This window comes from Crocuta crocuta, unplaced genomic scaffold (genome assembly GCF_008692635.1).
Source record: "Crocuta crocuta isolate KB4526 unplaced genomic scaffold, BGI_CrCroc_1.0 scaffold1559, whole genome shotgun sequence".
NCBI lineage: Eukaryota > Metazoa > Chordata > Mammalia > Carnivora > Hyaenidae > Crocuta > Crocuta crocuta.
This window is the reverse complement of record NW_027531923.1, coordinates 508-14,427: the sequence shown is the minus strand read 5'-3', so window position 1 is coordinate 14,427 and position 13,920 is coordinate 508. Positions and strand designations below refer to the sequence as shown.

Here is a 13,920-nt window from a genome sequence, read left to right as displayed (position 1 = left end):
AACTTTGGAGCCTTAACCAAAGCCTGATTCTCACATGCCAACCCTTCATTCTTTGACGTGGTGACCACTGTGTAAGAAGGTTCTTCTCTCTGTGGGAGGCAAAACAAAACAGTTTTTGTCCCTGTCAGTCATTTATATATTCATGTCTGAGTGATACCCACAATTACATAGCAGTCACATTGTAGATAAAATGTTGGTAGGATAATCTAGTAATAACTAATAACTTATATCCATAAAATGAATCATTTTGGGGGCGCCTGGGTGGCTCAGTCGGTTGAGTGTCCGACTTCAGCTCAGGTCATGATCTCACGGTTCGTGAGTTCGAGACACGCGTCGGGCTCTGTGCTGACAGCCAGCTCAGTGCCTGGAGCCTGCTTCAGATTCTGTATCCCTCTCCCTCTCTGACCCTCCCATGCTCATGCTGTTTCTCTCTCTCTCTCTAAGAAATAAATAAAATATTTTAAAAAATTTTAAAAACATACAATGAATCGTTTTATAAGTAGTATATAATTGTCCATACAATTATGTTGTATTGATGCTTCCAGTGGATAAGGAGACAATCTAATCAGTACTAAACAGTTTGCCCTGAAAGATTGCAGAGATACTCAGAATATCTTTAGATGTGTATCTTTCAATATGAGGTATTATATTTGCCTAACATTTGCCTGGGCATGGGGTATTGGAGACAGTTTCACAATGGGGGTTAACATATTTGGTGACCCTTGAAAATACTGGTGTTCCTGATGGTCAGGGCAGAATACTAAGTGGCAACCAGCATAGGCTTCAAAGCCTGCCAACTAGGTCCTGCCTTAATGAAACCCAGGGCAGGGTGGGGTGGGGAAGGAGATCCTTTAACATTGCAAGGTTAAGGTCCACAAAATATGTAGAATCATGACAACTTCATCTACCTATAACCCGTGCTAATCGAAATCGAGGCTTCTTATTCCAGAGAGCCCTGCTCAGGGACGGAAGCATCACCCCTGCACCAAGGATGCTGCTCCAGCAGGACAGGTCTATGCTCTACCTGAAGGCCCAGACTCAGCATAAGGTTTCTGGTTCCTGAATCACTGTTAGGGGTATCTGTCCAGTACGAGGAACTCTTTGGAATATTTGGGGATGTCCCATGTAGAATGGGGTTAGGCAGGCACCAGAATCTGAATCTGCTTCCATCTCAGAGTAAAGAGGGTAAATCATCCAGTGTCCACTCCTCCCTCCGTAGAAGGGATCTCCTTCATGGTACCCAGGTGGTACTCAGTCCAGGTTCTTCATACTGTGGTAAAGAACACTGAGCAAGCTTAGAGATGCAAACAGAGAGAAACTGATTGTTTCCATGCACCTGGTCGTTAGAAAAACAGAGGAGACTCAGGATCCCTACCATGTGGACATTTTCAGAGTAGAACTAATGAGAAGATACATTGTTGAATTCATGACTTTAGAGAGAATGAGAAGAAGAGGTGGCAAAGCTGGGCCAGTTCCCTTCTCTGTGGTGTGGTGTGAGTTGTGGGGTCATTTCTGATGGGTCACCCATGGACCAAAGAGTTTTCATTAGCAGTAGGAATAGCATTTATTTTGCATTCTTGTTAAGAATAAAGTTTTCTAATGTAATTGTCCCAGAGAATTCTAAGTGTTTTGTGTTAGGTTGCTCCTCATTGTATTTTATTAAATAGAAAGGAAAGAGATGAAATAGATTAAAATAATATGAACTCAGTGTATGAAATTTCTTTGGGCAGGCTTACGACTGACAGAGTGGGAAGAACCCAGAGTGAGGGGATCAGAGCCGGCAGCCAGCTCCCTCCCTCACCCAACACAGATCCACCCCCTTCTGAGACTGTGCCCAGGTCTACCTGGCTCTGAGATCTCCTGCCTTCCCAGGACAGATTAGAGGAGGTGAGATTCTGAGTCATTGTTCTTTTCATCTCCCAGGGTGGTGCTCACAATTCCAAATATCCAGAACCAGATAAATGGGAGCACAGGACTATATTTTTTAGTCCCTCCATTTCTCTTTTTATCATTAAATCTGTTTTTCATGACCCTTCACCCAGAACCCTGTTTTCCATTCCTGTAGATTCACTAGTTGTTCAAGTAACAAAATATAAATGTATGTATTTTTAAAATATGATTACAACAATCTAGCTAATTAACATGTCCATCACCTCATATAGTTAGGAGTCTTGATTTATTTATTTTAAAAAAATGTTTATTTATTTTTGAGAGACAGAGAGACTGTGTGTTGGGGGAGGAGGGGAATAGTGAGACAGAGATGCAGGATCTGAAGCAGGCTCCACGCCCTGAGCTGTCGGCACAGAGCCCAACTTGGGGCTCAAACCCACAAACTGTGAGATCATGACCTGATCCGAAGTCCAAACCTGACTTGACTGAGCCACCTGGTGCCCCAATTTTTGATTTTTAAATTTTTGTTGAGAACATCGAAGATACACTCTCTTAGCAAATTTCAAGTATAATAGACATGTAATTATGTGTAAGTTATCATGCTGTACTTTAGATCTCCAGAGATTCATGGATACCTGAACTTTTGTACATTTTGACCAACATCTCCCATTGTGCCCTCAGCCAACTCCTGGCCATCACAGTTACACTCTGCTTTAGGAGTTCAACATTATTAGATTCCAGATATAATTGAGTTCATGCAATATTGGCCATTTTCTGTGGCTTATACTACTTAGCATAATATCCCCTTATTATTCTAAATGGAAGGATATCCTTTTTTTTTAAGGCTGAAGCATAAATATCATTTATGATGCATCATATCTTTTATGATCTAACATAATTTATAACACACGTTTTCCATACTCATTCATAGAAAGCAGAGAAACTAGAGGGAGATGACATGTCCTATTTTCTAGCATGACTATATTTGAAGGAAGCAAACCTAGAAACAACAATGTGGAAGAATTAAGATCATCATGTATTACTGATGAGGCTGTGCATAGTACAGAAAACTGACATTGATTTATAGACTCAAACATTTCTCTATCCTATTAAAAAATGTAAAGTAAACACCATAAAAAGTCTCTGAATATAAAATCTACCTTTCTTTAAGTATTTTTCATTCATCAATATTTCACTTCTATGATATTAAAAAATTTTAATATGTTTTATTTATTTATGAGAGAGAGAGAGAGTAGGGTAGGGTCAGAGAGAGAGGGAGATACAGAATCTGAGGCAGGCTCCAGGCTTTGAGCTAGCTGTCAGCACAGAACCTGAGGTGGGGCTTCACCCATGAACTGTGAGATCATGACGTGACCTGAAGTTGGACACTCAACCGACTGAGCCCCCAGGTGCCCCAATATCAAAGAATTTTTAATACAAACAGTTTACTCAATAGGGAGAAAGAAGAGGAGGCACATGGATGGGGCCTCATATCACATTTTCCTGGTTACTATAGAACACCTACTGCCCAACTGTCAGGTGATTATGAGGATTAAATCACATCATGCCTGTGAGTTTCCCACAACTTCCTTGTGAACACAAAGTTAGTGCTTAATAAGCATGGCAGTAACCCACGTATACACGTTGTTATTCAAATAGAAGTCTACTCAGACATTAGAGCGTTCAGAGCCTTCTGTCTGTAAACTGTGAAGTGCGGTGAAGCATGTGGTCCTGCGGGATGGTGACAGTGGTCTTTGCTGGGAACCAACAGTAGACTCACAACATAGGAAAGGAGGTGGCAAACTCCTCCCTGGGAACTCAGCAGGAGCTGTTTGTGTTGAGTCAGATGATGGCTGTGGGGGGCTCAGGTGTGCTGTGCTGCATCTCTCGTGGAGTGCCACTAAACATGGGTGCGGGGGAGCAGCATCAGCACTAACAAGGAACCGTTGGAAGATGCCCAGTCACAGAGCCGATTCCAAACCTGCAGAATCACCATCTCTTCTATGAGACCTGGACCACATGATTTATATGTAAATTAAACTTGAAAGCACAGAACTGCTGATCATCCTGGGTTTACAAGAAACATCCCATGGCGAGTTTCAAGAACCAGCATCACCTGGACCCTCTGCCGGAGTCTGTCTATTGGTCAGAGTGAGAGCATCGGTGCTGATTTAACCATGAGCCTCAGGTGATCCTCAGGTGAGGCCAGGGAGAAGCTCGAGGAGCCGCAGACGTATTTGGGAGGCTGCGTCCGGCTTTCAGTTAAAGAGACAGATACTCAGTTCATTGTGGACTTGGAAGGGGCAGGTGAGTGCCCCCACCATTCTCTGGCCTGTGGTGGGGTGTGTGGGTGTCTGTGGGGAGGCAGGATATCTGAAACCCGGGATGAGAAACTCACAAGTAAGTGTCCATTCAAAAGCTCTTTTTCTGAATCTTTCCTGTGATGAAGTCATGGAGAGGGCGTTTTCTGCATTTCAGGATTCTTCTGCCTCGGAGGTGATGAGAGCAGGTGAAGAGGCTGTGCTGAGGCCTTGAAAGGCCGACAGGTGTGACTTCTCCCCGTCCTATCTCCCCATGAGCACTTGAGAGCAGGGAGAGGAAGACATGGCTGCTTCTCAGGTAATCTTGACCTGACTTGGCTCAGGGACTGTGTCCTCATTTCTTACTGAAATGCTATGATTTTAGAACTTGCAAACCTTTACTTTGTTACCTCTGGTGCACATGCCTGGCAGATTTGTTTTGTATCCCTTTCATGACCGTTAAATTCAGCTCCTTAGGACATTCCTGGGTTACATCTCTGGGCCTTCTCTCCATTCTCTCCCACCGGCTTTCCCGTACAGCATGAAGACTCCTGCCATGAATTCATGACCTCCAACTATTGAAAATATTCCCTCTGGGTAGATGACTAAGTGGTGCTGTTTTGGTACCCAAGATTCTCAATGGAGATGGTCTGGCTTCAGGACCCCAGGGAAGGGGTAGAATATGTACTACTTAGGTCTTGTCTGGGTGTGGCCTGAGTCTAAGGAAACTAGTTAATAAACATGAACAAACAAACCAGATGACTGTTGGGCCCAAAATACGTGAGTGTTCTGAAAAAGAGAGCCTTGCTCTCTGGATTTCTTCAAAAAGAGACTATTTAAAATATGTTAAAGATTATAGGATGTGAAGTGAATCTGTGCTTGAATTTTCATAAAAGTGCTCTATTTTCATGTTTGAAATTATGATTTGTGTTTGTTTTGTGTTTTGTAAGCTATATCACAGCAGCAATGAGTCCTTCTATGCAGCAGGCCACCAATACCAATTTGCTTTCTTGCACTTAATGTTAACTTTATTCACTTGGTTCAGGGTCTCTCTCTCTGATTCACCCAGAAAATGAAAGCTCTCTCCTTTGTTTATGAGAGATCCTGGTTTTTGCAAATAAAAGTTTATGTTCTTGGTCTCTTAAGTTTCCATTTTCGGGGTGCCTGTCTCAGTCAGTTAAGTGTCTGACTTCGGCTCAGGTCATCATCTTGTGGTTCGTGGATTCGAGCCCTGTGTCGAGCTCTGTGCTAATAGCTAGCTCAGAGCCTGGAGCCTGTTTCAGATTCTGTATCTCCCTCTCTCTCTGACTGTCCCCTGCTCACACTGCCTCTGTCTCTCTCTCTCTCAAGAGTAAACAAAACATTTAAAAACAATTTTATTCCATTTTCTTCTACACCATGTCAGAGACACTCTATCATTTATCAGTCTTATTTTCAGCAAAAGGCAACCAGTATTGTATAATTATGGTATGTCCAAGTGTCTTAAAATTCTCAAGAGTAGCTCGGCACAAATGACAAAGGAGATCATTGCAAAAAGGACCTAATTAAGCATTTGTTGGTGTAAAGAAGGAAGTATTCATGATATTTTATCTTTAATTTAACCTTTTCTTTTTTCTGAGGGTATCTGTGACCTTCACTGTAGATTAGTTATAATTCTAGAGCCCAAATGGCCTCGAATATTGTTGTACACATTTCAAAATCCGGTATGTATTCTTTATTTATGATTCAGTAGTACTTCAAATTAGAGTGAAGGAGGGGCACCTGGGTGGCTCAGTCAGTTAAGCATCAGACATCGGCTCAGGTCATGATCTCCTGGGTCGTGGGTTTGAGCCTCATGTCAGGCTCTGGGCTGACAGTTCAGAGCCTGGAGTCTGCATCAGATTCTCTATCTCCCTCTGTGTCTGACTCTCCCCTACTCATGCTCTCTCTCTCTCTGTCTCTCCGAAATTAATAAAACATTTTTAAAAAATTTAAACCAAAGTGAAGGAGTAGAACATTGAAAAGCCTTCATAAGTGTTCTAAAGTTGCAACCAAGAAAGATCGTTTGGAGAAATCATGTTCTGTATCCTTCTGTGATGTGCTGTTTCTCTGGTGAGCACAGGGCTGGATTTGAAACTGTAGGTTCTCCAGCAAGAGTTATGTTTCCTTTTCTTGTGAATAGGCCTTGCTGTCTCTAGACTCGACCTAGGCAAGATCTCTGGAAAAGGAAATTGCCCTGGCACACGAAGAGAAAGGGGATTATAACCACACACCCAGGTAAGTGGGAACGAATGAAGCAGATGACAGAGATAACGGTCAAAAGTGGGGAAAAAAAGACTTGACGTTAAAATGTGGCTTTGAAAGTNCGATAAGAAAAGGGGCAGCTAGTGGTCGCCACCCGATGGTGGGACATCTTGCAAGCCTGCCTTAACCTCACAAGTATTCTCAACTAGTAAGTTCAGTATGGCTCCTAACAATGTATAAATATTCAATTCACACATACGGTGTCTAAAAAGTGTGAGCCAGGTAGACCATAAGGTTTCCCATCTAAAGATGTACATTTCAAGAAAGAACCCAACGGGAAGCAAATCCACTATCACAAGTACTGCAAAGGTGACCCATAAAAACTGGATCGTTTGCAATGGCATACAAGGAAAAAGTCTCCAAAAGTTAATATTAGAAATTTTAGAGTGGTGATATGGTAACATGCGTGAAAAGACAAATAACTTATTTGGGGTCTGAAAATCTCAGAGAACAATGTAAATTTAATGACCTGTGGGGGGAGGGGGGGAAATGCAATGTATTATATCAAGAAGTTAACAAGTCAGATACTATGGAAAAGATTTATTAGCCTCTACAAGTTGGTTTTGATAAACTATTAGCTACTTGTTACAGTAGAGTACCAAGATTTTCATTGCAACAGTATTTTCCCACACTCATCAAAACCTCAGAGCAATAGGTCTTTCTTGACATGGCATTCAGGGTTCGTTCTTTTTTTTTTTTTTCTCCAGCCCTCAAATCACAGGAATAGATTTTTGAGTATCAACTGGCCAGTTAGGAGACTCCTAAGATACAGATGTTCATCAACATTACAGAAGCTAAAATTAATTCAGGTACCTGCACAAACACCACCAACGTGGATGGAAAAGTGTGTTGGTTTTAAGTGTTAAACACTGTAGGAGTGACACGAACACACTATTGGTGTCCTTCCCAAACAAAAATCGGGGGAACCTTATTGGCTGTCTGCCCAACACCACGTAACTAAAAACGCTGCATGAGGTGACCCCTCTATTTTATAAGGATGTTCACTGTGTCTTCTTACTCTTTGGCTTAAAGTCTAATTTGTCTGATATAAGCATGGCTACCCCCACATTCTTCTGTTTTCCTTGGCATGGAAGATCCTTTCCCACACCTGCACTTTCAGCCTGAGTGTGTTCCCACAGCGAAAGTGAGTCTCCTGAAGGCAGCACATACTGTTAGTTTGTGAACCTCTTTCCTTTCAGCCAATATATCTTTTGGCTGGAGCATTTAGTCCCTTTATATTTAAAAGAAGTATTGAGACACGTATGGATAGAGTTACTCTTGTCATTCTTTTCAATGTTTTTAGCTGTTTTAGAGTTATTGGCCCCTTCCTCACCCATTTGCTCTTTATCTTTCTGTTGGTTCTCTAGAGTGGTGTACGTTGATTCCTTTCTCTTTCCCTTTCGTGTATCTCCTACAGATTTTCACTTTGTGGTTACTAGGAGGCTTAAAGGAGACATCCATAAAAAATCTATTTTAAGTTGCTAACACCTTCATTTTGCATACTAAACTCTTTGAGACCTGAGGTAATTCTTAAAAAATCTGAATGTACAATCCCATGCCATGTTAGGGAAGAGTTAGCTATTCTTTCTCATATCTGTGAAGACTTTACTTCAACCACATGAACTGATAGTATCTACTTCTGACTATTGCTGTTATGAAGTTGTCTCAGTATGTGACTGGACTGCCACCTCTTGTTCCTTAAAACCCAGTAAGTAAACCATTTTATCTGTAACATTCAGAAACTCTTTTTCATGTTAATAAATGGAGAAGAATTTTCCTGACTGTTCTGAACACCTAGTTCATAATAACTTACATCAACGTTATAGGCATAAACAACATTTCCATTTAGATTCTTTTCATAGATTGTACATCATGTTGTCCTTCATCTTCCACGGAAAATCAGGTATACAGGTGTCCCACTGAAGGAGGAAGGGCATCGGATATCTTTGATGTATAAAGAATCAGCCACACACGTTCACACACCCACGGGAAATAAATGAATTTCCTGAAGTGATTTGAGAGCAGAAAGACATTAATACTTGCTAGTCAACATCTTAAAGAGGACCAAGGTAAAACAAACACATATTGAAGTTAGTGACTCCTTTTTAAAAATCCACCACTTGTATGTTTTGAGACCTACCAGCAGATTCATTAACTAGGTGTTCAATTTTCTTTTATCCCATATAGTTAAGTATTTTCACTGAGAAAAATGTCCAAATAGTGTGACCAATGTACTCCTTTCTACTCTCAATTCTGTGACATTTATGGACAGTTGATCAGGTATTTTATCTTCACCTAAAAAATATTTTATCTTTCAAGTTACTTTCTTAGCTGTATGCTGATGTTCTCTAAAGTGCATATTTAAAAATGTCTTTTCTTATTCATACATTATCCCAAGTATGTATTTGGGGATACCAAGTCATGAGAGAATTCCAGGTAAAGACGTGGCCACTCTCTGGACATTTTACTGTTTCACTCCTGTATCATCCCTGTGATCATGATGAAGTTGTGAGTTCCAGCCAGAGGTTTGCCACATTCATTACATTTGGAACGCTTCTCAACAGGAAATGTCATCATGAGTAAGGCTTGAACAGTTTGAAACGTTTTACCACAGTATTTTCAAGTTTTCTCTGTAGTATGAGGTCTGTGATGTGGAATGAGGCTTGAGTTCTGATTAAAGGGCTTGCCAAGTTCTATTTATAAAATCGTCTCGAGTATATATTCTCTGATGAGGCATCAGGGTTTAGCATTGTTTCAGGTCTGGGACATTCTCAAATGTTTACCATTTCTCTCCAAAATGAATGATCGGATGTGGAATAAGAGTTGAGGAGTCCTTACAAATTCTGTCATAGTCTTAACATTTAGAAGATTTGCTCCAGTAGGAATTCTGTGTTATTAAGGAAAGATTGAACAGTGATGAAAGCTTGTCTCACATTCTTTGTGTTGGTAAGGTTCATCTCCAGCATGAGTTCTGTGATGTTCAGTCAGGGTTGAGAGGTGCCTAAAGGCCTTGCCACATTCTTTACATTGGTAAGGTTTCTCTCCAGTATGGATTCTGTGATGTTTACTAAGGTTTGAGCGGTGGGTAAAGGCCTTGCCACATTATTTACATTGGTGAGGTTTCTCTCCAGTGTGAATCCTGTGATGTTGAGTCAGGGATGCATGCTGGTTAAAGGCCTTGCCACATTCTTTACATTGGCAAGATTTGTCTGCAGTATGAATTCTGCAATGTCATGTAAGGTGTGAGTGGCCTTGAAAGGACTTGCCGAATTCTTTACATTGGTAAGGTTTCTCTCCAGTATGGGTTCTGTGATGTTTAATAAGGTCTGAGGATTGGACATAGGCCTTGCCACATTCTTGACATTGGTAAGGTCTCTCTCCAGTATGAAGTTTGCGATGTTTTCTAAGGTATGAGTATCTTTGAAAGGCCTTGCCACATTCTTTACATTCATAAGGTCTCTCTTCAGTATGAATTCTGTGATGTTTAGCAAGGTCTGAGGATTGGACATAGGCCTTGCCACATTCTTGACATTGGTAAGGTCTCTCTCCAGTATGAATTCTATGATGTTTAGTAAGGTCTGAGGATTGGACATAGGCCTTGCCACATTTTTTACATTGGTAAGGTTTGTCTCTAGTATGAATTTTGTGATGTTGTGTAAGGTTTGAGTACCTTCGAAAGGCCTTGCCACATTCTTTACATTGGTAAGGTTTGTCTCTAGTATGAATTTTGTGATGTTGTGTAAGGTTTGAGTACCTTCGAAAGGCCTTGCCACATTCTTTACATTGGTAAGGTTTCTCTCCAGTATGGATCTTGTGATGTTCAGTAAAGTTTGAGTAGTGGGTAAAGGCCTTGCCACATTCTTTACATTGGTAAGGTTTCTCTCCAGTATGGATTCTGTGATGTTTAGTAAGGTATGAGGATTGGTTAAAAGTCTTGCCACATTCTTTACATTTGTGAGGTTTCTCTGCAGTATGAATTTTGCGATGTTTTGTAAGGTATGAGTACCTTTGAAAGGCCTTGCCACATTCTTTACATTGGTAAGGTTTCTCTCCACTGTGGGTTTTGCGATGCTCATTAAGGGTTGAGGATCGATTAAAGGCCTTGCCACATTCTTTACATTGGTAAGGTCTCTCTCCAGGATGAGTTACCTCATGTTGAGTAATAGCTGAGCACAATTTAAGGGTTTTGACATAGTCTTCACATTTGTAAGATTTCTGTCCAGTATGCATTTGCTGGAGGTCAAGGGCTTTGACACATTCGTTACCTATATACCTTTCCACTCCAGTACCAACGGTCTTATGTGCATTTAGCTTTAATGAATGACTAAACATGTTCCCTGGTTTATTACCTCTGTCATGGTTTTCTCCCTCATGAATCCTCTGATCATCACCAACATTGGAGGACTGGTTAAGAATTTTCCCACATTCATTATATTTGTAAGGCTTCTCTCCTGTAGGGATATTCTTGTGTGTAATTAATTTGGTGCTTTGATAAAAGACTTCCTCATATTTATTACATTCATAATCGTTCTCTGGAAAAGGAGTCCCCAGATGTCTTTGATGGCTTTCATTCTCCCCATCCTTGTTGCAGTCTGTCATTACATGTCCATTCTCAAGGGAACTATGTTTATAGCTACTCATTGGCAAGTTTTGGAAAGAAGCTTCTAGGCATGGCTTTGGCAGGAATGTCTGGGTGCCATGTGAAAATATAGCTGAAAGAGATCAAATAATAGAAAGTAAAATTATTCCAGGTACTATTATCAGGTGAATGTACTGACTACTTCTCATAAATAACCTTAAAATCAATTAGTGAACATCAGAGAGATAGCTGAGAAGAAATCACCAGGACTTCAGTCTTCCATGGACACACAAACTTGCACACAGGAACTAACCACATAGCTTAATAGACAGTTCCGTAACATATCTTGCTGTAGTACAAATCACTTTCTTATATCTCGGAAAATCAGGAAAAGGACACTTGGAGCTCAAAATTAGCAGAAAAAAAGGAAATTTAAAGCTAAAACAGAAATGGAGAATAGAGGCTATAGCAAACATAGAAAACTCAATAATGGGAAAAGTTGATGTTCAGAGCAGTCGCCCAAAATTATCAGACCTATATAATGTCAAGTCAGAATGATAGAGAAGACTAACTAAAATCAGAAATGAAGAAGTGAAGGCAGACAGCATAAGTGACATCGCTGAAATAAAAATATAGGGCCACAATAGATAATTATATGGCAATGTTTAGATACCAAAGAATCGTTATGAATTTCCAAAATGGTGAAACCTACCTGAACTCCATCATGAAGAAATCTGTCTGTCTGTCTGTCTGTCTGTCTGTCTATCTATCTATCTATCTTCCTACCTACCTACCTACCTACCTACCTACCTACCTACCTACCTATCTAGGGTCTTCAACACACCATAAAACTTTTGGGTAGCTAGGAAAAGTAAGGTATATTTTGGGACACTGTTGAAGTTCATTTAGGAGTAGAGCAAGAAACCAGGCATGTACCTCATTGGCATTTTGACACCCTCCCTTACTGCCTTGAGAATTATACCAGTACTCGGGTCAGAAAGGAGCTCCTGCCCACGATTTTGGAAGAAAAATAATTCTCTTCTCCACATCCCCAAGAAATGCTTTATGAAACAGCTGTGCCTCTGATTTGAAAGAACTAGAAATAGGTAAATTGCCTGGGATTTTGACTGTCAGGAGGGGAAGTTGGCGCAGCAACATGTGGTAAGAGGGCTTCATTACTTAGAAAGAGCGGTCTGCCTTGCACATTCGTTCCTTGCAGGCGACCATGGCAGAATCACTGGTTGCCAGGACAAGAGACAATACTGGGGCCCAAGCCTCCATAGACTAGGGAGGGGCTCATTTTGGATGAGGTAGGCTGTGGGCAAGAGGCATCTCAGTTTCTAGGGAAGAAATTGCTAGTGGATCTTGGTCTCCTCATGGTGGTTCTCTGTGGCTTTGGGCACTTTTTAAACGCAACAATATTGGGCAGGAGATTTTTGAAAACGTGTCAACAACTGGAATATAATGAGGACTATGGACTGAGGGGAGAATACTGATTATTGCTGGTTATTGCTGTATTGGAATAAACAGTATTTTCTTAGGTAACACTTCCATGCTTACTTTCAAATTTTTAATAGATACCACACTCCTATGAATTAGAATCTTAAAATGATAGAAAAGTCTTCCTCCTATCATGATTATAAAATTATTATCCATATAATTATCCATGTATCTACCTATTCCTACTCTCCCAAAATAAAAAGCTTTCTTAGATACTCTCCCAGAGTGGTTTTTCTATATATATACACAATTATAAATGTAGATTATTTTCCTTCTTCCTTATATTTGGGCATTATTCCATTTAATTGGTTTTCTACCAAAGGATTATGGGTTATTCCCAATCTTCAGGTTTTACATAGGTGTGGTGAATACCTGGTCATTGCTTTGCAAGTTTGCAAGTATGCTGTAGGCAAAATTTGAGGTGGAAATTGCTGGTGAAGAGAAGAAAAAGCACACAGTATTCTGCTAGATAGTACTAAATTGCCTTCCACAGGTATTAAAATGAGTTCACCCCCAATACCAAGATTGCCTGTTTCTCCACAGGGTCACCCAAAGATGATTGGCACTCCTTCTTTGGCAGTATTGTAAGGTGCAGAGTCTGAGTTCAGTATTTCTGGATTGAGTCTGTTTTATAGGCCAGCAGTTGTGTCTCCCTCAAATTCCCCTCAGCTAGGGCACCCTTCAAACAATCATTTGGCAACGAATGTGTGTGGAAACCTAAACTGGAGAACTGGGAACCCAAATTCTGCAATGTGAAACACACTAAACTGTCCTTGCCCTGATGGAGCACCTCGGTGGTTCAGTAGGTGAAGCATAAGACTCTTGATTTCGGCTCTGGTCATGCTCTCATGGTTTGTGAGAGCCAGTCTCTTCTGGGGCTCTGGGCTGACCATACAGGGCCTGGTTGGAGTTCTCTCCTCTCTCAAAATAAATACATATTAGAAACAACAAGAGGGAGACTTCTGGGCAAGATGGCAGAGAAGTAAGGACCTCCAAACATTTTGCCTGCACCCATCTCTCGAACACAGAAGGCCTGAAGTCATAGGACAGTGAGCCGCAGGAGTTTGGGAAGAGAAAGAGAGTACACTGGGAAGGAAACCTCATATGTGAGACTGCCTCAAGAAATAACCCAAACTATAATGAGAAAGAATGAAATCTGGCCAGGTGTAGCAACATGGATGGACCTTGAGTATGTTGTGCTGAGCGAAATAAGTCAGGCAGAGAAGGACAAATGTCATATGTTTGCACGTATAGGAGGATTAGGAGGCACATAACTGACGATCATGGGGGAGAAGAAAGGGGGAATTAGTGGGGGAAAGGGAGAGAGGCAAACCATGAGAGACTCTTGAATGCNTACAGATAAAGGAG

At 41.0% G+C, this 13,920-nt stretch overlaps 1 protein-coding gene across 1 annotated transcript; it reads right to left on the bottom strand.

Moving 5' to 3' along the window:
- Positions 1–7,157: 7,157 nt before the first annotated feature.
- LOC144240634 (uncharacterized) lies at positions 7,158–12,731 on the bottom strand. The gene has a single exon (XM_077774986.1). It carries the CDS (start codon positions 11,112–11,114, stop codon positions 9,705–9,707), a length of 1,410 nt encoding a protein of 469 aa, XP_077631112.1. The 5' UTR covers positions 11,115–12,731; the 3' UTR covers positions 7,158–9,704.
- Positions 12,732–13,920: the final 1,189 nt, after the last annotated feature.

Excerpts from the sequence above, each read along its gene's own strand:
- LOC144240634 (XM_077774986.1), bottom strand. The coding sequence starts at position 11,114 with ATGAGTAGCTATAAACATAGTTCCCTTGAGAATGGACATGTAATGACA.